The following is a 27,167-nucleotide window of genomic DNA, read 5'->3' as shown; positions in this document are numbered from 1 at the left end:
GACATTGTGTTACTGCATATGCTTCACAATCTCTAGAATGGAATTAGACTTTCCACGCTTAATTAATACAGAGTGGTCAGTTGATTTACATTTTGACAAAACACGTTAGAGATTGTCTGTCAGTGACATTCTTGCAACATACATCTCATTCAGGCCTGCAACTCATGTCAAACTCAACCTGCAGGTAAAGTTCACTCACACTTTTGGAGAGGATGCCGTGAAATCCACTATGAGGGTATGCAAGGATACTTACTCATGGTCTTCAGTGAGCTAACAGCACAAGTGATCACCTATAAAACAAAGAACTTGCAGTCTGATGGAAGCGTGCAGCTCTGCGACTGAAAATATAATTCTCACTAAAGTTTTTGGAGAACTATATCTGCACGTAAGCCTTTTGTTAATCAAACTTTCAAGGCGCTCAAAGACAGTATTATCCTGAATGTATAAGCGACAGTAGAACTGCAAATGCACTACTCACATAATAATTTGCCACAATGAATTGCCCTTTGGTGAGTAGCTGTGCCCTTTCCAAGCCTTTCTTTCCCTTATTAGGACCTATCTGTGTCTGTCAGCAGAATAGGGTGGAGCGATATGACAGAAAATGAAATGTTCATTAGGTGTCTGGATCTATAGTTTTATTTCCATTTAAAAAGGCAATGCTGCCCTCCTCTCTGCAATGTAACAGACATTTGAAAATGACCCAGAAAACATTAGGCAGTAAGCACTATGCACAAGTAACACTGCTATTCGATCTTCAAAGCTGATAGATGAAATCATGCCTACAAATGTGAAACTGCCTTTACCATGATGACAGCTAGACTATCTTGTAAAATTCCGGTCACTCATCATTAACATATAGATTCCTTCTGTTGCCTGAGTCACTTGGTTCTTACTGTATGCATACATGACATATTCAAAGAATTGGCAGACCTTCAAACTCTTCCAGCTCAGTCCAAGTAATGAAATCTGGGTCCCCTGTACCTCAGGCTACATACTGGCCATTGAGCTAGTGCCCCTTCTCCATTTTGTATCACCAGGACCTGCCCAAGCGATTCTGTTGGCCAGGATTCAGTAACAGATCACTAGCCTGCTCTGCTTTCTCTCCCATTGTTATTACCATAGTTTGGCAATTGCCCCTTTGAATTTTAAATTAGACATTGCTAAGGCCACAACTGAAAGTGTCCCGACAAACTTCTTTCCTGACGTGAACATTTGGGTTCCTCTCGGTGATCTGGCAAGAAGCGGGCCATGGAGGTGGGAATAAGGGTCAGGATGGACGTCAAGCAGCAATGTGAAAGAGGGCAGTGTCACCATCTAAGCAGGGATTTCAACAAAGGCAAGATGCAGCTTCCATAAAAAGTCACTCTTCCCTCTGGAGCCGGTGACATCACACCATAAATTCATTGCTGCCAAAAAGTACAAGCTGCTGGGTGGTACTGCCTCCATCTGGATCTACAGGTCTTTTGCGCCCTGCTACAGTGGCTCCCCCTTCAAAGAGTTCTTTGGTTTTCTGGGGCACATTTTTCACATTTTTAAGTTTCAGTTTGCCCTTTTCAGGATTAAAGGTCCCCCGGGTAGTAAACTGCGGCCGGTCATCCACTCCCCTCGGCTGCCCTGTCAATCCCTCCAGTGTTGGGCGCAGCTCACTGCTGTCCGAAATCCCTCTGTAAAAAGGTGATCTGGCATGAATGTGGAAACGTTTTTTGGTCATGTGAGGTAAGCATGAGGAGGAGGTGGATGACTGAGAAGAAACTGCTGAATCCACGGAGTCCACTGACTCATTCTGCCTCCTAATTTGCCGCCGCATCCTGCTGTTTGTCTCTGTCCTGAAAGACCTTGGAGAACTAAGTGCTGAGCTTCTTTCTGTCACAAAATAAGAAAACAAAAATGAATTAACAAAGATAATTTAATTAAATCTATCTATTACTATGAGTGAGAGATTAGGTGTCTTGCTAGCTGAGATTTATTGTAACGTGTTACAGATGTGTTCGGAAGAGCAAGATGTAACATAGCATCTATCCTAGTATAAGCCTGGGCGGTCCTTCCCAAACAGTACTGGCAGAAAATGAAACAGCAGACACACTGGAGTCCACAATATCCCTGACTAGCCAAGCAATCTAAGGCTCTATTTCTTAATCTCCTGGGAGAAATTTCTCTAACAGAGAGTGTTCCTTACCACTAAATAGCAGAGGCCATAAGGGTATGTCCATGAGTTATTACAAGCAGTCACAGCCTCATTGTCTCTGCGAACCCACCGTACTACATGATGCCAGCCCCACTGTCCCTCCTGCCATGACAACTACATGCTCTGCCTATCTCTGTCAAGGAGTGCCAAGTACCTAGGCAAGGTCAAGGAGGACTACTGCAATTCCTCCAACCCCACAAAATGTACACCATCAACCTTAAGCCTTAACCATTGCAACCTTAGGCCTACTGTGCTAAACTGGTCCGATAAGTGTTTTTTAATTATGTCCCCAGACACCATACATTGAACAAATATCAAAAGGTTCAGGAATGCGACAAATAAAGAATACTGAGGGACTGTTACTGCTCAGTTGAGCACAAGAATAAATACAAATCTAACTAAAACGGGCCATGACTACACAGGCAAGCACAAGGTAAGGCGTGTAATATTCTTGAGAACCTTTATCACCTTAAAAAGTTTAGAAATATAAAGCTTTCAACCTCGATTAAGCAGGCAAAAAACAGCAAAAAAAACAACAAAAAAAACGAATAAACGCTGACATCAATTTAATGGTGGTGGCTTAGCACAGCATCCAAAAACAGTGAGACATTGAAGATCTTCCACAACCTCAAAAATTGAAAAACAACCTGGCAATAAAAAAGCAACTCTGCAGCAACGTGGACGTGATCTTACAAAAAACACAGTACTACAACCTCACCCCAGTCCTCCACCAAGGCCAAAAAGCTTGTTATGTTGCAACACGCAGCTATGACAACCCAATGCAGGAGGGCTCACGATCAACCACATTTACAATAACAACATGCCATCACCCTAAATCGTCTCTGTCAAGACCCCACACTGCTATTAGGCACTCTTCTGAACATATCTCTGCTGATCTGTAAGGTTTTCACTTCTGATGAAATGCATCAACGTCCTAACCAACCTGAATGTCACACGATCAGCCTCAAGGAGACATGATTCAACAAAAAACTCATTCCGATATTCAACTGCCCTCCAACAGGATTTAAAATGATGCATAAAAATTGAGCAGACCATGGAGGAGAGGTTTCAGTAGTGCAGTCCACTGAGATTACCTGCACGAAATTGCAAAACATAATTCAAATGAAGGCAACCTCCTGGTTATAAGCCTTCATTCCATTCATGGCTCAACTTATTCACTTGGTCTTAGACCTGAGACAGCATCAAACCTGCACACTTAACATAAAATCTGGTTGGATAATTCATCAATAACCTTTTTTTCCATTTGACAATGTCCACAATCTCTGAAATGGGGCACAATTCAAGTTATTTCTTCAAAGCAAATGGGAATAAATATAATTTCAACCAGACAAACAGCACAGTCCGAACACATGCACATAACATTTCATGTGTAGCAGTAGAGTCAACAAGGAAGCCCCTAGTAAATGAGTCTGCAGCTACATAGCGTCTCTACTAGATATTGCGCTGTAGGAAGCTGGTTCTGTATACACTATACCAAAATGAGGTATAGTGTGCACAAAGTCCAGGGGTTCCCCAGAGGTTTAACAGAGGCTGATGTAGATAATACTAATGCTCTCTTTTGTGGTAGTGTCAAGGTAGCATGAATACCAAACAAAAAGGGTGTGTGTGTGTGTGGAGGGGAGAGGGGTGGGTGTTTAACCATGCCAAAATGGGCACTTTCCTACAAACATCCTTAAAAATAAACAATAGGTGCTTTAGGGATGCACTCAGAGAAACCTTTTTTCACACTATCCTGCGTACAGATCATAGCCCGATGACTATATGCCTGAAAAGCTTCTTTGCCTACTTTCATACTGGTAGGAGAAGATCAATTTCTTCTTCGATCAGAGCCACTATCTCGAAGGATATAATCACACCCAGCCTCTTGAAGAAACAAATGGAAAACCTACAAGACTTGTCAAACCACTTACCTTTTTCAAACTTGCCCTATCTTAGCAAAATCCAGAGAAGATGGTGACAAGGAAAGTACAGGAAAATATCATAAATGACTTAGTCACGTTTCATGCTACTGTCGGAAACAAAGATTGTGCCTGCATTAGTCAGAGAGGGGTGAGTAACCTGCAAATGTTATGGCTAACTTAATTCATAAGAACAAGTTAATTATCTTCTGTAATGCTCTATCAAACTTCAGAATCTTCACCTCATGAATATTCCCCAGGAATGAGGCTGGGTCTTGAAAATTCAAAAGCAGTACTCCTCTGTAGGAAGCTGGCTCTGTATATACTATCTCAAAGTGAGAGATAGAGAGCACAGATTCCAAGGGTTTCCCTTAGAGGCTGATAGTGTCAAAATTAGATAATACTAATGCTCTATTTGTGGTAGTGTGGTCGAGCAGTTAGGCTTATCAGAGGTTAGTGTTAAGCATTTGTTGTACACACACAGGCAATAAATGAGAAAACACACCCGAAGACTTAACTCCAGGCCAATAGGTTTTTATATTGAAAAACATTATGGGCCAGATGTAGTAAACAAAAATTTTGCGACTTGCAAATTGCGAGTCTGACCGACTCGCAATTTGCAACTCGCAAAATGGGATGCAGAAAGGTGTCTCAGACACCTTCTGCGACTCGCTATGGGGTCACAAAGACCCACCTTATCAATATTCATGAGGTGGGTCGCAGTTTGCGACCCCATAGCGAGTCCCTGCACTCACAGGGATGGTGGCCTTCTGTAGTCAGCAGACCTCTATGTCTGTGACTGCTTTTTCAATAAAGCACTTTTTTTTTTTCATTTTGCAGCCCGTTTTCCTTAAAGGAAAACGAGTTGCAAAATGAAAAAACTTCCGAAACCATTTGGTTTCGTTTTTTTTTCCAGAGTTGGCAGTGGTCCATAAGACCACTGCCTGCTCTGAATTTTTTTTTTTTTTCGGCATTCACAAAGGGGAAGGGGTCCCATGGGGACCCCTTCCCTTTTGCGAATGAGTTACCACCACAGTGTGACACTGGTGGTAACTGCGAGTTGGTTTGCATGTTGGTTTCACAAAGCAACTCAGCATGGCGATGCGGTCGCAAATAGGAAGGGAACACCCCTTCCTATTTGCGAGTCACATCCCCAAATTGCGAGTCGGTACCGACTCGCAATTTGAGGATGAGCATCGCGTTCGGCCTTTTGCATGCCGCAAACTGCGTTTTTTGCAGTTTGCGACATGCAAAAGCCTTCGTACATCTGGCCCTATTTTCTTAATTTATCTTAGAACCACAAGATTCAAATTGCAGGTAAATACATTAAATGTAAGGTACTTTGCATAGGTAAAGACAGGACTTTGAATTAAAACAGTAATGTACACAGTTTGGCAAAAATGGCAATATGCTATTTTAAAAGTGGACACTGCAAAATTCAACAGTTCCCGGGGAAGGTAGGTACAGGTTAGTTTTTGAGGTAAGTAAAGCACTTACAAGTTCAGTCTCCGGGGCATAGGCAGCCCACCGTTGGGGGGTTCAAGTCAACCCCAAACACCCAGCACCAGCAACACAGGGACGGTCAGGTGCAGAGGTCAAAGAGGGGCCCAAATAACATAGGCTCCTATGGAGAACAGGGGTGCTCCGGTTCCAGTCTACTAGCAGGTAAATACCTGCGTCCTCGGGGAGCAGACCAGGGGGGGTTTGTAGATCACTTGGGGGGAGGGGGTGCAGTGTGCAAACAAGGTGTCGAGTTTTGTATATGAATCAATGGAGGGACCTGTGGGTCACTCTGACGATGCAGGCTGGGCACAGGGGGTTTCTCGGGCCAGCCACCGACTAGGCAAGGGTGAGGGCTGCCTGCTGGTCAATGATGCACTGATGGGTGGTTCTTCACAGGCCTGGGGGCTGCGGGTGCAGTGCTTCTTCCAGGAGTCAGGTTTCTTTGTTACTGGGCCGTTGCGGTCAGGGGGGTCCTCTGGATTCCCCCTGCAGGCATCGTCATGGGGGTGCAGAGAGGTTGGCGCAGGGTGGACACTTTGTCAGAGTCTCCTGCTGGTCCTCTCTGCGGGCCAGGGGCGTTGGGTGCAGAGTGGTGGGGACTCACGCTTATGGAGTGAGGTGAGAGTCCCTTTAAAGAAGGTTTCTTCTTGTTGCTTTAGACAGGGCCGCTGTCCCCAGGAGTTTCTTTGTCCTTGCAAGTCTCAGAGCAGTCCTCTGAGTCGGTAGAGGTCGCTGGGCCCGCAGGATGCGTAGCTGTTGCAGGTTCTTCGAATCAGGAGACAGGCCGGTAGGGCTGGGGCCAAAGCAATTGTCGTCTCCTCCTTCTCTTCTGGGTTTTCAGGTCAGCAGTCCTTCTTCCTGTTAGGTCGTCAGGAATCTGATTTCCTGGGCTCAGGGTTGCCCCTAAATGCTAAATTTAGGGGTGTGTTTAGGGCTGGAGGGCAGTGGTCAATGGCTACGGTCCCTGAGGGTGGCTACACCCTCAATGTGCCTCTTGCCTTTGGGGACGGGGGCACATCCCTAATCCTATTGGGCCAAATCCCCCAAAGCAAGATGGAGGATTTTCTAAGGAGGGGGTCATATCAGCTCTGGCCACCTTAGAGGTGGACCTGGCTGAGGGGGTAACTCCTCCTTGTTTTTCTCATTATCTCCCTGGACTTGCCGCCAAAAGTGGGGGCTGTGTCCGGGGACCAGGTATCTCCACTAGCTGGAGTGCCCTGGGGCATTGTAACACCAGGCTTGAGCCTGAGGCTTGCCTGTAACTGTAGTTCTCCGGTATTGGAATCTTTCATAGATTAACATGCTTGAATCATTCCCCGTCGCCGAGATGGGAGCTCCCGGTATATTTAACTAAGTAGTGTTGAAATAGATATAATCTAAGGGCCCTGGGCCTCTTAATTTAACAGTCTATCAGAGTCATTTTAAGAAAAAGTACCAAACTTGAGCATTCACCAATCAGACGACACCCACCCTCTAGAACCCTCCTGAGAGAAGCTCCAGTACCTCTGATTTTCCGAGCACTAGTGCGCATAACATGACAAAAGAGAGAGAGGTGAAAGTGAGCTTCTACGGGGAGGCGGGTGGGTCGCATGTTAATCTATGAAAGATTCCAATACTGGAGAACTACAGTTACAGGTAAGTAACTAATTTTCTTACTCCAGTATTGGAACTTTCATAGATTCACATGCTTGAATCAGAGTAGCGAGCAGTATCTATGCACATTGAAACATTGTAGCCATGTATGCCACAGAACACATGTTAATATACAGCAACATTTCAAATCAAATTTGGTCTGTTCCCCCATCTTTCCCTTTTTTTTTTTTTTTAAATCATCATAAGCATTGGATCTGAATCCGAAACTATTAGTCATAAACAATGTGCATACCTGATATTAGGTTGGAGGGATGAAAGAGGTGGCTCACCTTCACCGGAAGAGGTTCCTGAGGACTGCTTGACCCACCGCTACCTCTCCTTGTTTTGTAAGCGTATGGCGGCTTTTCCACGTCGTTGCTCCTCAAATGTCTTGCAGCGGTACCCCAGCAAGCAGCGCTGCTGAGGAAGAAACTGCCGGCGCAGAGTATGCATGGACAGATGAATGCAGTTGCTTGCCCGCTGCTTGATGGCAGAATTGAATAGCTGAGGAGATCCATCTAGCTATACTCTGTTTGGAGAGCGGTTGACCTCGCCTGGGCGCACTGTGAGCCACAAACAGCTTATTGGACCCGCAAAAAGATTTAGTCCTGTCCAAATAGAATTTAACACATCTCTTAATGTCTAAAGAGTGCAAAACTCTCTCCGCAGGAGTGCATGAATGTGGAAAAAACGTTTTGAAAACTAAGGGCTCGTTCAGATGAAAATCCAAAGGGACCTTCGGAATAAATTGCGGATTAGTGCATAAGAGTAGTCTGTCTTGTTTGATCTGTAGAAACGGCTCTTGAATGGAAAGAGCTTGTATCTCACTGACCCGTCTGGCTGATGTGAGGGCCACCAGTAAGGCAACTTTCCAGGAGTGGAATTTCAGAGAAGCTCGATGAATCAGCTCAAACGGGTGCTTCATTAGTTGCGCTAGAACGATATTCAGATTCCACAAGGGAGGAGGAGGTCTGAATGGAGGAAAAGCTCTGAAAAGCCCTTTCAGAAACCATTTAATTAATCTAGAGGAATACAACAAAGGTGAAGAGTCTGAACGCTTTTAAGATGCTATTGCTGCCAGGTGCACCTTTATAGAGGAATGCACAAGACCTGATTGCGCCAAATGTAGTAAATAAGGTAATATTTGCTCTCGTGATGAGGAAAGCTGGTCAATTTGCTGTTGGTGACACCACAAACAAAACCTTTTCCACTTACAAGAGTAAGCCTTATTGGTGCTAGCTGCTCTAGCCTTGGACAGAATGTCTCTGCACTCCTGTGGAATATTTAAATGTGCAAATTCCCTGTGCTCAGGAGCCATGCTGATAATCGCATCGACTGAGGATCCGGTTGCAATATCTGCCCTTTGTTCATTGTCAGTAAGAGTTGAGATGGTTTCAGCGGGATACGAGGCTTCACTGAGAGAAGAAGCTCTGCAAACCAATGTTGGCGAGGCCAGTATGGAGCTATTAATATTAGAGTGCATGGTTCTCTCTTCATCTTTGTCAGGAACTTGGGATTAATGGTACTGGAGGAAAGGCGTAAGCAAAGATTCCTGACCAAGCTATGGAAAACGCATTCCCCCATGATCCCTTTTGGTGATGCCAGCTTGCGAAGTACTGGCATTTGGCGTTCAACTTGCTGGCGAATAGGTCGATTTTGGGCATTCCCAAAAATCTGGAAAAAGATGTGGTCTACTGTAGAATGGTCCAGTACCCATTCGAGACAGCACGATTTTTGCCTGCTGAGCGAGTCCGCTATGTTGTTCTCTATCCCTGGAAGGTGCACCGCTGTGAGCCTGATAACTTGCTGCGAGGCCCAGTTCCATATTTATTTTTGCTTCCCTGGAAAAGGTCAGAGATCTTGTGCCTCCCTATTTGTTGAGGTAATGCATCGTAGTGGTGTTGTCTGTTCTTATTACCACCCCTGATCCAGCAATCTTTGGAGGAAAAGCCTGTAAAGCCAGATAAACTGCTTTTGGCTCCAGCAGATTGATGTGCATTGTCCTCAAGTCTAGTGGCCACTTGCCACTTACTCGAAGGTCTTGCAAAACGGCCCCCAACCTTCCAGAGAGGCGTCTGTGGTGACAGTCCACGATGTTGGACGATGGAGAAACAAAAGGCCGACAGACAGATGATGCTTCTGAGACCACCATACCAGAGCTTCGACTATTGCTGGAGTTATGCTTATCAGATCTTCAAAGCTTCCCGAAAACTGGAGCCATTGTAGATTGAGCTGCTCTTGCAGGGGCCGCATTTTGAGCCTGCAGAGAGGAACTAGAGGTATGCATGATGATATCATGCCCAGTAAAGATTTGAAAAGGCAAACTGAAATGCAGTTTCTTCTCTGTATTGACTTTACTAGAGTTAATATATTTTGTTGTCTCCACAGTGGGACATGCCATGGTGGATTGAGTGTCCAGTTTTGCTCCTAAAAAGGTGATTTTGCGTGATGATAAGGGGTTTGGACTTCTCCCAGTTGAGGGTCAGGCCTAAGCTGTTGAGTAAGGAAACGCACTTTCTTGTTGACCTGCGTGCTCCTGCGTAGGAGCTCGCCTTTATCAGCCAATCATCTAGATATGGGAATATCTGATGTTTTCCTCAGGAGGAAGGCTGCAATTGGCGCTAGGCACTTGGTAAATATCCTGGGAGCTGACTTTAGGCCAAAAGGGAGGACACGAAATTCAAAATGGCTTCTGGCTACCATGAATCTCAGGTATTGTCTGGGTTGGATGAATGGGGATGTGGAAATATGCATCCCTTAGGTCTAGTGTAGACATAAAATCTCCCTGGTTGAGTAGCAGAAGGACATCCTGTAGGCTTATCATGCAGAAGGACTGTTTTTTCAAGTAGGCGTTTAATTCTCTGAGGTCGAGGATCGGCCTCCAGTCCTTCCACTTTTTGCGAATGAGAAAGAACCTGGAATAAAAACCCCTTCCTCGCTGTGATAGAGGTACTTTCTCTATTGCTCCTTTGAGGTGCATCTTGTTGATCTTCCTCGTGAGCTGTTCCAGATACTTTGATGGAGTTCTGCGATGAGGATTGGGGGGAGGCATTTGGACAAACTCCAAAGTGTGGCCCTGCTTCACTAATTGTAGGACCCACTTGTCTGATGTAATGACTTGCCATTGTTTGAAAAACAGGGATATCTTTCCGCCTAAAACCAGAGGAGGATGGTCGGATGCAGCCGGAGCCTTGGGTGTATCAGGCTCTGCGAGCAGAGTCCTTAGCAGGGCGAGTTGAGCGTCCCCTAGAGCCAGATCTGCCGTAAGCCGCTTGTGGCGGTTGCCTTTGTGGGTAGTATTGACGGAACTGCTGAGAGGAGGAAGGATACGTCGAGTATCTGTATTGTTGGTAGCCTCCCCTATATGAAGGCATCCCACACGTCCTCTTGTGGCTCGAAAAGAAGGTTTCCGATATTGAAGAGTTCCCAACGATTTTGCCGCATCCGTGTCAGAATTAACAGATTGCAGAGCCTCATCAATATCTTTTCCAAGCAACGCTTACCCATCGAAAGGAAGGTCTAAAAATTTATTCTGGACCTCAGGTCGGAAGTACGTAGCTCTTAGCCAGCCTTTCTCCTCCGAAGGACAGCCGCACCTGCAAGCTGACAAAACGCAGTCAGGGCTATATCCATAGAACAGTCTATCAGTTCCGCTGATGCTCTCCCTCATGTAACGTCTTCTTCACCTCTAGTTTAACATCCTCCGGCAACTGGTCAACATGCGGGTTGATGTCTGCCCATAGTTGTCTGTCTTATCTGGCTAACACTGCTAGGGAGGTAGCCGCTCTTATAACGAAGCTAGCCATTGACGAGAACCTCTTTCCAATATTGTCCAAACGTCTACCCTCTTTGTCCGGAGATGCGGAAATTGGAGCAGAGGGATTTTTGGACCTTCTCTGTGCCGCCTGAGCAACCACTGAGTCTGGATGAGGGTGACCAGTTCAACATGCTGTGGCATCCTCCAGTGCTTTGTATTTTTTGTCTAGCTGGGGAAGCACCGCTGTGACCGTAGCAGGGCTGGGCATAATTTTCAACCCCTCTTCCCATAAGAAGTTGACTAATGGCATAGAGTGCACAGATTTCTGGAATGGCTCTTTAAAATCATATAAGAAGCAATCTGTTTGCTTGGACGGCATTGGCAGAGCAAATCATTTAGCCGCTCTCTCCAGGAGATTATGGAATCCCCTGATGTCATCTGGAGGGGAATCCATCTTCGGCTGAGAAGGAGAAGGAGGAGCAGGAATAATATATTCGTCCCACTCCGACTGAGTGTCAAGGAGCTCCCGCTCCCCTTCCTCTTGATCACCTTCCGAAACATCAGTGTCCTGTGGTATGGTCATATCCAGCGTGGCCACAATCGCTAGCGGCAAAGAGGTTGGCCTCTGACGTGGAGTGGTAACCCCTGAAACGGGCGACGGAGGAGGTTGCTGTCCTTGAGGACAACAAAGAAACCATCTTTCAAGAGACTCCTGCCTCCCTCCGGAAGCGTGAGTCTTCACACTCTGCACCCGACGCCCCCGGCTCGTGTTCAGAGGAACCAATACTGCAGAGAGGACCCCCAGGCGACTCCAACGATGTGGACAATCTGAGTCGACCTCCATGCACCCCCACAGCGACACCTGCAGAGAGGATCAAGAGGCTCCCCCAGACCGCGACTTCCCGGAAACAAAGGATCCCAATGCCTGGAAGAAGCAAGGCACCCGCAGCCCCCAGGACCAAGAGAAACCAACCACCGGTGCAGGGGTGACCACCAGGCGGCCCTCATCCTAGTCCAGTCGGTGGCTGGCCTGAGATGCCCCCCTGTGCCCTGCCTGCATCGCTAGAGTGAACCCCGGGTCTCTCCATTGTTTCCCATCTACAGCCCGACACCTACTTTGAAAACTGCACCCAGCCACCTCTGTGCAGTGGGGCTGCCTATGCCCAGGAGACTGAACTTGTAAATGCTTTACTTACCTGAGAAACTAACCAATACTTACCTTCCCCAGGAACTGTTGATTTTTGCAGTGTCCACTTTTAAAATAGATTATTGCCATTTTTGCCAAAACTGTGTACATTACTGTTTTAATTCAAAGTTCCATACTTACCTGTGTGAAGTACCTTACAACTTATGTACTTACCTAAATTCTGAATCTTGTGGTTCTAAAATAAATTAAGAAAATAATATTTTTCTATATAAAAAACTATTGGCCTGGAGTTAAGTCTTTTAGTGTGTATTTTCCCCTCTGATAAGCCTAGTGCTCGACCACACTATCACGAAATAGAGAATTAGTATTATCTAATTTTGCCACTATCAACCTCTAAGGGGAAACCCTCAGACTCTGTGCACACTATCTCTCACTTTGAGATAGTATATACAGAGCCAACGTCCTACACATCCTGATTAGATTCTGCACAGCAGTCAAACACTCAGTCTAACTTGGCTCCACGTCTTTGGTGTGGAAATATTCACAAAAGAAACTGAAGTTGGCACGTTGGGCTGACACCTCACACGTACCAGCGAGCAGAAGTACGTCTCAAGATTTTCCTCATCCAGTCTGACTCCTGGTGAATATTCTAAGGTGACGAATCTGCAGTTACATAGAGTACCTACAAGAAAGGGTATTACACTGAAGGTAGGGTACTGGTTCTTCTAGTCCGCTGTTCAACAGGCAGGTCGCTTGTCACCACACCCTTCCGGCACCAAGAGCTTGGTGGTTCAGGCATTCACCAAATAAAAATCAACTCTTTTGTATGACTTTGTAACTGTGAATCCAAATGTCTGGAAACCTTTGGCAAGCACATTTTCCTCTGCTAGCCTTGCTCTACGCTCAGTAAATGCTAGCTGTATCCTTGATCACTACACCCATACTCCCTGGAACTGGTTGGTCAGATGTTACTGGCAGTCACAGGTAACGTACTGTGTATTCAACCTGAATTGTTCAGGACAACTAGGATGGAGAGAAATTTGTTACCCAGGCTTGTGTCGACAGGGCTGACTGCTTGGGTTAGGCCGTTAGCATCAGTGAGGTGCTTTGGACTACGCATGAATAAAATGTATGTGATTATCAGGGGATGTCCAAGCTTTCTTTATGGATATGACATTTTATGGCTCTTGCCTCTTTAGCGAAAAGGCGTATTTGACCTTGAGTGATTTAAGGAGAGTCACGCCACAGTTCACTCCTTGACTCTCTCCACCCCTGCCAGACAGTATCACCAGCACTTTCACCCATTTCAGGGATTTGCCACGGGCTTAGCATACTGTCTACATCAGTCCCAGTGGCTGGTGAGCAAGCTTCTCTGCTGTTTCAATATCAAGCTCATCTTACTCCTCTGCCTCTTTAGCAAACAACTTGAAAACCGCTTTTGTGTGTCCTTTCCAGGGCACAGCCATCCTGTTAGAGGCATTGCAAGGGTTCACCATCAATGTGTAAGTCACAACTTTACTCCTTTGCAGACACTCCCATTCATCAAAGTCAGAGTGAATATGGTCCAGTTTCACTCCCTTCCCTCGGAGCAGAGAGTCAAGGACAATATGGCTATTATCAATGTGTTTCAGCCTCTGTCCTGAGATGGGCACAGCATAATGGAAGCCCATCGGATTCCATCCAGATTTCAGAGGAGACTGCATAAGATCTGCAGTGGCGGCTGCTCATCAGCAGTTGGGCCAGCGGTGGACCCCTCTCACCCAACCCAGAGATGACGGTGGTGACTGCTGCATCACTACTGGGCTGGGGAGGCCTTCTGGGAAAGGTAGAGCTCAGAGGACTCCACATAAAGTCTGCTGGTGTTACTGCCAGTCCGCTTGGTGTTAAAGGCATTCCTGCTAACCCTGAAACAAGTCCGGTGCAGTCTCACAGATAACATCATCTCCATGAGGTATTGCAACTAGCAGGGCGGGGTAAGGTCTTGAATCCCATGCCAAAAAACTCTACGACTCTGCAAATGACTGGATCTACAGGGCATTCCTCTGATCGTAAACCACCTGGAGAGATCCCTAAATGCCATGACTGATAAATCCAACCTGAATAACAGTTCAATCTAGAGATGGTGCAGGTCATCTTCCAGCAGTGGGCAAAACAATAGCTTGATCTTTTAGAAAGCGCTGAGAATGGGTACTGTCAACAGTGTAGCATTTTGGTCCTCCCAAAAAGGTTTTTTCTCTCTCTCAGACACATTCTGCCTATAGTGGTGCTTGGGGCTCCTTGACGCCTTTCTGTCTCTGCCTCGAGTTGTGAAAAAGATCAGGAATGAACGGGTCTGAGACATCTTAGAGGCTCTGGATTGGCCCAGGAGAGTGCGCTATCCAGAACCCCTGGACATGAGCATCAGTCCTCCGATGAAGCTGCAACTCCCGAAGTGTCTGCTGTAGCAGCAGCATGGCAGTGTCTTGCACCCGGGTCTGCACAACCTGCACCTCCATGCTTGGGATGGAATAGCTGAAGTTGATTTCATTTGATCTCCCTCCAAAGGTTGTTGAAGTTATCTTGGCAGCTAGGCGACCTTCCTTTCTGTGTACACCATGCGCTACGGCAAGTTTGTGGCTCGGTGCTCCATCTGCCAGCTAAACCCATTACAGGTCAAACTATACGTTTTGTTAGTTGTTTTATCTTGATCCAGCAAGGACTTTACTGGGCACTGTTAGAGGCTACTTTTGGAAGATATGTTTCTATTGAAACCTTTTGTGATGCCACAGTTAGACTTTAATTTGGTTCTCACTTCTTTGATGTGCAGTCCCTTTGAGCCAATGCACTGTTGCCCACTATGCCTTTTGACCCTGAAATTGGTCGCAATAACATCAGGACATTGCATAAGGGAGATGCAGGCACCTTCCTTCCAGCAGCCTTATACAACCTGTTTTCTAGACAAACTGATGTTGAGGACTTGAGCTGCATTTCTCCTGAAAGTAGTGACACCTTTTCATTTCTGACAGGCAGTCACCCTTCCAAAATTCTTTGTCCTTGCTTAACCTTTGAAAGAGGAGGAGAGACTCAATTGTTTCTATCCCAAGAGAGCCCTCTGTTTCTACACTGATCATGTCAGAGACCATCGGGTGGAGGATCAGCTCTTTGAGGACTTCTTGGGAGCAAAGAAAGACAAGGCAGTACAAAAAAGAAGCATGTCTATGTGGGTAGTCCCCTGCATTAAATCTGCTACACGATAGAAGCAGCCACCTGAAGGACTAAGGGCTCATGCCATTCAGAACAAACTGCTACAAGTGCGCTGGCCCACAGCGGGCTTGTCCTGGATATGTCAGGCTTTCACGTGGGCATCAGTGCACACGTTCACAAAGCACTGTTGCCTCAACAGTAAGGTTTTTTAAGATCGCATTTTGCCCACTCGATCCTTCAGGACTTTTTTTCTCTGAGCCATTTCATAGACCTACCACCTTCGGAGGTACTTTGGTATCTAGTCACAAGGTGAGTAATCTGTGGTTAGAAATATCCATCATAAAAAAGTTACCTTTATTGACGCTCTTTTAAGTGGACACTCTAACCGTGTATTTCTCACCACACTCACTCCTCCCCATCCTCCCAATTGTTTCCATCTAAAAAGTTCTCAGTCTAGAGGTCTGCACAGTGAGAGAGTGGACAAGACTATGAAAGAAACTGATGTCAGCGCACATGGGGTGTGCTTATATGAAGCTCTGCATGCCACTTCCAGAGTGGAATGACATCAGCGTGTAGCCGTATAACACCATCTACCAGCACAGAGGAGGTCGGAAAATGCCACTGTTGGCATGGTTACCCCCTAACTTTTTGCCTCTTGTTGATGTCAGCTTTGATTGAAAGTGTGCTGGGACCCTGCTAACCAGGCCCCAGCACCAGTGTTCTTTCCCTAAAACTATACCTTTGTCTCCACAATTTGGCACAGCCCTGGCACACAGACAAGTCCCTTGTAAAAAGTACCCCTGGTACCATGGCCCTGTGGCCAGGGAAGGTCTCTAAGGGCTGCAGCATGTATTATGCCACCCTGGGGACCTCTCACTCAGCACACGCACATTGCCTCACAGCTTGTGTGTGCTGGTGGGGAGAAAAAGACTAAGTTGACATGGCACTTCCCTCAGACTGCCATGCCCACAACCAGCTGCCTGTGGCATAGGTAAGTCTCCCCTCTAGCAGGCCTTACAGCCCTAAGGCAGGGTGCACTATACCACAGGTGAGGGCATAGGTGCATGAGCACTATGCCCCTACAGTGTAAGCCGATTCGTAGACATTGTAAGAGCAGGGCAGCAATAAGAGTATATGTCAGCACCAACCCCTGTTCTCCATAGGCGCCTATGTTATTTGGGCCCTACTTTGACATCTGCACCTGACCGGCCCTGTGTTGCTGGTGCTGGGTGTTTGGGGTTGACTTGAACCCCCAACGGTGGGCTGCCTATGCCCAGGAGACTGAACTTGAACTGACTTACCTGAGAAAATAACCAATACTTACCTCACCCAAGAACTGTTGATTTTTGCAGTGTCCACTTTTAAAATAGATTATTGCCATTTTTGCCAAAACTATGCACATTACGGTTTTAATTCAAAGTTCCATCCTTACCTGTGTGAAGTACCTTACAATTTATGTACTACCTAAATTCTGAATCTTCTAAAATAAATTAAGAAAATAAAATTTTTCTATATAAAAACCTATTGGCCTGGAGTTAAGTCCTTGAGTGTGTGTTCTCATTTATTGCCTGTGTGTGTACAACAAATGCTTAACACTACCATCTAATAAGCCTACTGCTTGACCACACTACCACAAAATAGAGCATTAGTATTATCTAATTTTGCCACTATCAACCTCTAAGGGGAAACCTTGGACTCTGTGCACACTATCTCTCACTTTGAGATAGTATATACAGAGCCAACTTCCTACAGGATGGAAACATAAAAATGTCTGTTCTATACAATGTGCTGGTAAGGATGAAGTTTAACCAGGCTGATATCAATCACAATGGAAGGTCTAATAGTATTCTTCAGAAGCTGGTACTGTTGGGCTCTTAATCTTCTCACCACAAAGCCGACCAATAAGAATGTCATGGAAACATATAAACCATGATTTTGGGGTCTGAAGTACGTAAAGGGTCTGTGATAGAATCACCACTTCCATTAGAGAAATATCACCCAATACAACACTGTCATAAATGAACAATTTACTTACCGTGGGTAATGCTTTTTCTGGTGGATCCTCTAACTGCATATTCCTCACCTTTAGATTATCTCCAGGTGCCAGACCTGATCTAGAGAATCTCAAAAGCAGTGCGTCAGCATGCCTAAATGTGGTAACATGCGCCTTTGCACCGCCTCTGAAGTGACAAAGTAAAACCGCATATAAATGCCATGCCTGCATGCTGACATCATATTCTTGGCTCTTTCAGCAGTCTCAGACATGGAACAGAGAACATTTGTTGGTTACAATGTGTTAGTCTCAAATGTGGGATCTTCTTAGGTATTAATGAGGCCACTCCACAGAATGGGGAACTGGGAGGGCAGAGAGGAATATGCAGTTAGATAAAAAGAATCCACCTAAAAGAACATTACTGAAGGTAAGTTCCTATAATGAATGCTTCTAACTGCAGATTCCTCACCTTACAATAGATACCAAAGTAGTAATTCCTCCTGGTCCGAGGGACTGTGGAGTGGACTCAGACCAAAATGTCTTGCAGGACCGAGCAGACAAAATGTCCTTCCTGCACAGACTCCCAGGTCGCAGCCTAGTGGATGTCAAGGACAGGCACACCGCAAACAGTTGATTACTCACAAGGTGTTTCTTGGTACAATCAATGTAAAAGCTTAAAGCCCTTTTGGGGTCCAGGTTATGGAGTCTCTCTTCCTCTTTTGAGGAATGAGGCTGGATTGAAGAATACAGCAAAGGTGATCGATTGGACAAAGTGAAAGGGAGTCACAACCTTTTGAAGGAAAGCCACTAAGGTCCTTAACACCAACTTGTCTGGAAGGAAGGGAGGCCAGGGCAGATGCACTGACAATGCTACAGCTCAATCACACAGCGTGCCTTTGTGACAAGGAAGACTATTTTCAGCATCAAGAGATTTAAGGAGAAGCTATGCATAGGCTCGAGGCTGTACACATAAGGAATGTCAAGACCAAATTAAGGACTAATTAGGGCATTACAGATGGTTTGGGAAGAAATATGATTGTCAAACATTTTGTGAAGCAATAAAAATTGGCTGCTTAAGAAAGGACAATAGGTCTGGTAAATACAGAGAGGCCAAAAGATCTGACAAGTAACCATTCAATGTGTCCACTGAAAGGCCTTATTGGATTAGAGAGTGAACAAACAAAAGAACATCAAAGGGGAGCGGCCTGCCCTGATTCAGATTGGCTTTAGACAGCCACCACTGTAGATTCGGAGCCAACTCCATGCAGACTTGCATGGAGTCAGAGAGGCAGCTTGATGCAGAGGCCACTAGGATTTGAGGTTCTATTGCAGGGCTTGCATGTGCCATCTGACAATGTGAACTAGGAAGAGGCATGAGAAAAAGACGTCTAAGCACCGTCCTCACCCAGATCCAGGACTTATCCTGAAACATCAGGATGGTACCCTGAATTTTTTGGTAAGTAAATGCCTTGAAAGCCACCGTGTCCAGAATAGACCCATTGGTTGGAAATCTCTGTGTGGGGACACAGGTGGGACTTTGGCTTGCCGATGGTAAAGTCCAATGATGTCAAGAGGTCGGCTGTCATCCTGAAGTAGTCCATTAATGCCTTCGGTGTGAGTTAGGTACATGAATGCATGTACTCAAGACATTCAAAGATAGGCTGCGATCGCTGCCATCACTTTCGTGAGCACTCAAAGGGGTTGAGGTTAAGGCCGAAGGTGAGCATGGCAAAGAGCATGGCAAATTTAAAGTGCTGCTGGCCAACATTAAACTACAGGCAATGCCTCTGGGACTGTAGAATGTGGAAATATGCATCTCACAAGTCTAAGGACACTATCTAACCTCCCCGGACTAGGGAAGATAGGAAATGAGAGAGTAAGTGTTTTGAATTTATCCCACATTAAACAATTCAACAGGCAAACATCAAGGAAAGGCTTGAGGCTCCAGTTATCTTTTGGGACAAGAAAGTAGCATGAACATTTCTGGTAGTGTTCCTCCGTAATTCTTTCTGCCAAGAAAGATGTAGTGTTGAAGAAATTAAGGGTAGGCAGTAGCAGTGGAGGAGAGGTAATTAGAGGGATGCTGGCTCTGGTACACTGTGCAGTGTGATAAAAAGACTGGATGGTCTGCTGTACCACAGGTTAGGAACGCTGGCAATGTCTATCGGCAAGCTCCCTGGAACAGCTTTGAATATCTGACACTGGAAAAAAAGTGTTTTGCTGGTGTTGGTTTTCCCAAAGGGCACACAAGTAGCTCGGTTGTCTTTAAATCTTTATATAGCTCAGAGTCTGCTTTTCACCCCAAAGAGCTGAATCCATCAAAAGGCATATCCATTGGGGACAACACATTGCTCGAAAATCCAGTCAACCTCATCCTTGCATGCCTTCAGACTACAATGTTGATGTCAACAGGACTACCAAGGCAACTGGTACTAGCCAGGCCTGCACATATACCATACTTTGGTGCATCCTGTCCTTCATGAATTGTCTAAACCAGAGGCGCATTAAGGTCCTCTGGGACAGCCGGCAAGACCCTGCTGGACATGTCAAAGAGACTTTGATCCCGCTGGACACGTCATAGAGACTGCGTGTCCCAGCCCAAGGGGCAAACCACATTTATGGACCGAACAGCCAGGCATTTAAACAAGAACATTCTCTTGCTAAACACATCAATCCTTTTGGATTCAATATCTGGATGAGTTGTGAGGAAGAACTTGGGACTGACCTAGCTAGTAGAGGCCTGCTCCAAGGGGGCTCTCCGTGTATGTTGCCTAATTAGGAAGTCCCGATCATACTGTGCAGGCCTATGGTTCTGTGTTTTTGGCCAAATGACAGGTAGGCAAGAACAAGGTTTGGACAATGTAGCCATCAGGGAATCATTAAATGGCAGCAAGGAGCCCTGACTGAAGAAGTTCTGCTTAAACACTTGTTTTTGTCCCAATAGAGGGAAACTCCAAATACAGCATCTCAACTGCCCCTTGGACCACCACTGCAAACAAAACCTTTCTTTTGTTGCCAGCCCTTGTGTTGAGCCAAGCTCCATATCAGGGAAGGTCTATAATACAATGGCATTTTGCAAATCCAAGTATAGTGCATCATCAGTATAATGAGGAGAGAGTCAAACATCGCCCACTTCCTCATTATCTGTGTCCTGAGGGACCCAATGTTTCTCGTACAGGGTCAGAGTGTAAGCCACAATGAGAGTGGAGCCTCTGCTGATAGCTGCGTCGCAGCAGAGGAACCAGGTTAGAGTCAATCTGTATAATATCAGGATGCACATTTGTAATTGTGTAGCATGACATCAGCCAAACTCAGGCTGACGGTGCTCGAACATGGCTGTTGGCACTAGGTCTTTCATCAGCACCGATTCAGCTCAAACAGGAATGGATCTTGGGGCTAGTGTGGAAGTCTGTATTGATGTTGGTATGGATCTGAAAGCTGGTCCCAAAGAAACAGACTGTGTTGAAGGAGGACTTGCAGGAGGCAATCCAAATAGAGGCTTCTGTGGCACCATGGGGCCCAAAGGCGTGTCAGGAAGAGTGGGAATGCACTACAGATACGTAGCATGGCCTCCTTAAAGGTTGCTATGTAGTGTGGAGTTGACAATGACAAAGAGAACTTGTGCCACATCAGGTCCAGGGTAAGGAATCGGTTTGGATGTATGAGGGATTTAGAGACGTGAAAGAAGCCCGGGCACCAAAGAGACATCTTGTGCTGATCTGTTACTGACATGGGCATACTGCAGTCTTGTCATAGCTTGAAGCCTGTAGGTTTTGAAGGAGATATAATTCCCTAGTAGTCTCTCTGAAAGATTTTGGAAGTCGTTAGTAAAACAACAAAAGTAGACAGCAGAGCTTCAGATCTGTGTCATAAGGCTGAGCAAGAAAGGAACTGACATCAGAACACAGAGGTTGTGCTTATTTGCATGGAGATGCACAATGTCACCTGGTGGCACACAAGAGCTCTGCTGTTGAAATTCTCCACATCCAATCTGGCACCTGTCCCTATTCTATACAATAGAATTCTCTACAATAAAGGATAGACTACACACTACATGAATACCTCAAATAACATAAATAAAAATACCACATTTCAAAGTTTGATTGGTGCTCCAAACTGACCAAAAGTTGAGAACTACTAATCATTTAAATAAAATAAGCTCCTAAATACAAATCTACTTATAATATCTATTCACTTTCATGCAATGTTAATACCAAAAGAAGGAAAATGTGCACGCTAAAGGGGCAAACACAGAGGCATTAGCAGATATTGTGAGGGAGCACAAACACTTATTAACAATTTTAAATGGCAAAATTCAATGTAAAAGCAGTAAAGACATCCAGAGAAATATGGACTGAACCAGTGAAAAACACATTGACATTAGTGCTGGTGCTACTACCAACAACTCACCACTGCCTCACATGTGGAAATTCGGTTAACAAGCAGTTTGAGAATTTGATCTGGATTTTTTTATCAGACCACTGGGGTATATTCAAAATGGCACGTATAAGCTGGGACTCTGGGGTGCCCTCTGGCACATGTTTATTAGCCTATGCAGTAGGTTTCTCAAGAGCACAGTGAAATGCCAGAGTCAGTTAAAATTGAACTACATGCCAAGATGCTGTCGTGGTGTAATCAGTGAAGTGGTATGAGTTGGAGTTTCATTGAATCTGTAGGTGAAGAGAAAAGGAATAGCCCGACTATGAAGCCAGTTGAAAAGGAAAGACGCTCAAAGCCTACATGTGGTGGCTCAGTATTAAAATGTACTAGACTAACAGGTGCTTCATAACATACTGTACTATTACCTGATCTATTTGAGACTGTGCCTTCGGAATCAAAGTTCACATTTTCAGAGCTGTCTGCTGTGCCAATTGAAGCTTCAGATTCCAGTGTTTCATCATCAGAAGCACGTGGTTCCAATGTCAGCATTTCAAATGTGAGCTCCTCCCTAAGAGAAACGAAAGAAAATCAGCGCAAAACATACATTTACAGGATGATCTGTAAGGACCTTATTAAAAATAGTTGTGTAAAGGAAGGACTGTGGAAGTAATATTTTAGCAGGAAGTGGGGATCCAAGAACTCTATGTAAACCACTCACCAAGCACTCAGATAAATCAATCACTAATTAAAAAAACAGCTTGATGATAACACTCACTACAAGGTAGAGAGGGGATTTGGTAGAAAAAGCCCTAAGTAAGGGCAATACAAAATAACCAATAGACTCACAAATAGATGAAAGAAGCAGCAATACCGGGGTACTACTGAACACCATGCACCTTAATACATTTATCTAATTTGCACCCAGTCAATATCAATGTAACAATCCCTATATTTGCTAAGCACATGTTCCATTTCTCTGCAGTGAGATCTACGTGACACGCTGCACATTTCCTGTTTGCATGACTTGCACTTCTGACAACTGTTTCAAAGGAGAAAACATTGGCCTTGTATGTTTAGACTCCAAATATTTCAGTGCCACTGTGTTTAAACACAACCACAACAAGCAACCAATGCCAAGTGCGTGGGCAGTGCAGGGGACCCCAGAGCACCCCTTCCGCCCGCCTTTCTCTGGCGGGGGAACCCGCGAGGGAAAGGCTGGGGGACACAGGGTACATTATCTGGAGGGCCGACACAGGTGGCCCTCCCTGTGTGTATTATATGGCTGTTAAGACCGCCATGCCAGTGGCGGTCTTTTCCGCAGCCGCTGGCATGGGTGTCTGAGCCGCCGGGGTTCATAATGACCCCCTCAGTTTGCTGCTCATATATCATAGACATTGGAAACCTAGTTCCACCTGCTCACCATACTTGTTTCTTTAGCTTCTTCAGACTTGCGCTGTTCATAGGCCCCTTATCCAGGCAACAGCAACTAGACACACTGACATACAGAGGAGAGATTTCTAATCTGCAGTACATACCACTCCCACAGACATTAATGGACTTATATCTATAGTCATACACTGCTTTGTGACGCTAAATCTCATCACTGTGATTCCTATTTGTAAGGAAATTACTTCCTTGGCATGGTTACACCCTAACTTTTTGTCTTTTGTGGATGCCAGTTATGGTTGAAAGTGTGCTGGGACCCTGCTAACTAGGCTCCAGCACCAGTGTTCTTTCCCTAAACTGTACCTTTGTTCCCACAATTGGCACAGCCCTGGCACACAGATAAGTCGCTTGTAAATGGTACCCCAGGTACCAAGGGCCCTGTGGTCAGGGAAGGTCTCTAAGGGCTGCAGCATGTATTTATGCCACCCTGGGGACCCCTCACTCAGCACATGCACACTGCCTCACAGCTTGTGTGTGCTGGTGGGGAGAAAATGACTAAGTCGGCATGGCACTCCCCTCAGGGTGCCATGCCCACATCCCACTGCCTGTGGCATAGGTAAGTCACCCCTCTTGCAGGCCTTACATCCCTAAGGCAGGGTGCACTATACCACATGCCTCTACAATGTCCAAGCCAAACCTTAGACATTGTAAGTGCAGGGTAGCCATAAGGAGTATATGGTCTGGGAGTGTCAATTATGAACTCCACAGTTCCATAATGGCTACACTGAAATCTGGGAAGTTTGGTATCAAACGTCTCAACACAATAACTCCACACTGATGCCAGTGTGGGATTTATTGGAAAATGCACACAGAGGGCATCTTAGAGATGCCCCCTGCATGCCAGTCTGACTACTAGTGTTAGGCTGACCAGTTCCTGCCAGCCTGCCAAAACCAGACGAGTTTCCAGCCACATGGGGTGAGTGCCTTTGTCACTCTGTGGCAGGAACAAATCCTGTTCTGGGTGGAGGTGCTTCTCACGTCCCCCTGCAGGAACTGTAACTCCTGGCCGTGAGCCTCAAAAGCTCATGCCTGTTGTTACAGCGCCCCAGGGCATCCAAGCTAGTGGAGACGCCCGCCCCTCTGGACACAGCCCCCACTTTCGACGGCAAGTCCGGAGGAGATAATGAGAAAAACAAGGCGGAGTCACCTACCAGTCAGGACAGCCCCTAAGTTGTCCTGAGCTGAGGTGACCCTGCCTTAAGAAATCCTCCATCTTATTTTGGAGGATTCCCCCAACAGGAATAGGGATGTGCCCTCTCCCAAAGAGGGAGTAGCAACCAGTCAGAACAGTAGCCACTGGCTACTGCCCCCCAGACCTAAACACACCCCTAAATTGAGTATTTAGGGTCGACCCTGGACCCAGCAAATCAGATTCTTTCAACCTGAAGAAAGAAGAAGGACTGCTGACCTGAAAGCCCTGCAGAGACGACGGAGGCAACAACTGACTTGGCCCCACCCCTACCAGCCTGTCTCCAGACTCAGAGAACTTGTACAGCGACGCATCCAGCGAGACCAGCGACCTCTGAGGACTGACCTGCACCTAAAGGACCAAGAAACTGCAGAGGACAGCGGCTGTGTCCAAATCTACAACAAAGAAACCAACTTTAAAGAAGACTCCAGCCTCACTCCGGAAGCGTGAGTCTTCACACTCTGCACCCAACGCCCCCGGCTCGTGACCAGAAGAACCAACACCGCAGAGAGAACCCCCAGGTGACTCCAATGATGTGGACCCCCTGAGTCGATCTCCCTGCACCCCCACAGCGACGCCTGCAGTGAGGATCCAGAGGCTCCCCCTGACCGCGACTGCCCAGTAACAAAGGAACCCAACGCCCGGAGAAGCACTGCACCCGCAGCCCCCAAGACAGTGACAAGCAGGAGGCAGTCATCATAGCCCAGTCGGTGGCTGGCCCGAGAAGCCCCCCTGTGCCCTGCCTGCATTGCCCGAGTGACCAGAGTGATCCCCGGGTCTCTCCATTGTTTCCTATCTACAACCCGATGCCTTGCTCACACACTGCACCCGGCCACCCCTGTGCCACTGAGGGTGTATGTTGTGTGCCTGTTTGGGACCATACCAAGTGCTCTACAAACCCCTCCTGGTCTGCTCCCTGAGGACACAGGTACTTACCTGCTAGCAGATTGGAACCGGAGTACTCCTGTTCTCTATAGGTGCCTATGTTATTTGGGCCCTACTTTGACCTCTGCACCTGACCGGCCCTGTGTTGCTGGTGCTGGGTGTTTGGGGTTGACTTGAACCCCCAACGGTGGGCTGCCTATGCCAAGGAGACTGAACTTGTAAGTGCTTTACTTACCTGAGAAACTAACCAATACTTACCTCCCCCAGGAACTGTTGATTTTTGCAGTGTTCACTTTTAAAATAGCTTATTGCCATTTTTGCCAAAACTGTGCATACTACTGTTTTAATTCAAAGTTCCATACTTACCTTTGTGAAGTACCTTACAATTTATGTACTTACATACATTCTGAATCTTGTGGTCCTAAAATAAATTAAGGAAATAATATTCGAAGAAAAACAACTTGTAACACTCCGGCCCAACACCAGATGGCGAGCTATGCAAAACATGCGTATCTACAGCGACAGATGCCATCGAACATAATATTTCTCTATATAAAAACCTATTGGCCTGGAGTTAAGTCTGAGTGTGGGTTCTCACTTATTGCCTGTGTGTGTACAACAAATGCTTAACACTACCCTCTGTCAAGCCTACTGCTCGACCACACTACCACAAAATAGAGCATTAGTATTATCTAATTTTGCCACTATCAACCTCTAAGGGGAACCCTTGGACTCTGTGCAGACTATCTCTCACTTTGAGACAGTATATACAGAGCCAGCTTCCTACACTATTCAAAAGATGGGCTGCTCTATCAAGTCTGCACAGTTCTAATTTATACTAGGATGTGGTTCTCAAATTGTATATCCAACAGCTGGATCTCTAGATCCTACCCTTCTGGACACAACTATATTGTACGGTATGTGAACAACCACTAGACTAGTTCTGCATACAACTTTTTTATTGTAGACACTACATGCCTATGTAAACAACTACTTTTTTACTTCATCACCTCTGTCCACAGAGCCATCATAACCCTACTCATAATGCAGCAGCTGGACCTCTACAAGGAGCCTGCCAGCCACACAGAGACACACATTATTGCACGACAGACAGATTTTCCGAACACTTCCTTGTCTCATTCTGTAGTATTTGAACTCACACTGTCAAACTAATAGTAGCAACAGGCCTCCACCCCTAGATCCTAAACTGTAATGTTTTGCCTCACTTTTCTTTCTGCAGGTTCTCAATCTGCTCAGTCAGAACCCTCTCCTCCTGCTGCATGGCAACCTGCTGCTGCTCCGTAACCTCAGAGTCCATCGTCTCTTCACTGCTTGCGGTCTCCTCTGGGACATCAGCCACAGAGGGCAAACGGGCTGTGATTGGTGAGGTTTGACTGGGGTAATTCTTCCTTCGCAGGTGTCCTTTACCCTGCAGATAAAGTTCAATAAAGAAAGATTGTTTGGTTTTCTACAGAGTCCTATTCAGACTTCCAAAAACACACACAACACAATGGTTTATGTATGAAAAACTCTCACAAAAAAACTTCCAAGTTTGCAAATATTTCTTGCCCATTTCACATGTTCACAATACATTACATATAATTAAGACAAACGTGGTGTAATCCTTAATGTGCAACCAAGGCTAATAATTATGATCTCTTCCAAAAACCATGGTTTCTGTGTACAACGGTCTCTAACAAAGGGTACTGCAAGCAGAGTAAGCCAGGAGGTGAGGAGTTGAGTGCCTTGGTTGTCCAGAATAAGCATGGTCAGGCAAGCTCCAGGGCTTTCTGTCTTCTTCTTATGTTGAACTTCATCGTCTACTAGGTTAACAACTAACTGGAGAGTGAGACATAAACCAATTTATAGTTCACCAGGACAGGACATTGCTCAATGACATAATCATAATCAGATGTGAAGTATGAACACATTGGGCCTGATTCTAACT

At 45.9% G+C, this 27,167-nt stretch overlaps 1 protein-coding gene across 7 annotated transcripts in view; it reads right to left on the bottom strand.

Annotated features, from left to right (window-relative positions):
* Positions 1-619: 619 nt before the first annotated feature.
* MYO9A (myosin IXA) overlaps positions 620-27,167 on the bottom strand; it is a 1,132,274-nt gene continuing 1,105,726 nt past the window's right edge. For all 7 annotated transcript variants that reach the window (XM_069222286.1, XM_069222289.1, XM_069222284.1 and 4 more), the window contains 3 exons: positions 26,446-26,648; positions 22,125-22,267; positions 620-1,863 (listed from right to left, as the gene is read on the bottom strand). In XM_069222286.1, coding sequence (XP_069078387.1) covers positions 1,388-1,863; positions 22,125-22,267; positions 26,446-26,648 — 822 coding nt within the window. In that variant the 3' untranslated portion in view covers positions 620-1,387. The remainder of the gene's footprint in view (positions 1,864-22,124; positions 22,268-26,445; positions 26,649-27,167) is intronic.

The sequence above is a fragment of the Pleurodeles waltl genome, chromosome 3_1, assembly GCF_031143425.1.
Source record: "Pleurodeles waltl isolate 20211129_DDA chromosome 3_1, aPleWal1.hap1.20221129, whole genome shotgun sequence".
NCBI lineage: Eukaryota > Metazoa > Chordata > Amphibia > Caudata > Salamandridae > Pleurodeles > Pleurodeles waltl.
This window is presented reverse-complemented; position numbering and strand designations above follow the sequence as displayed.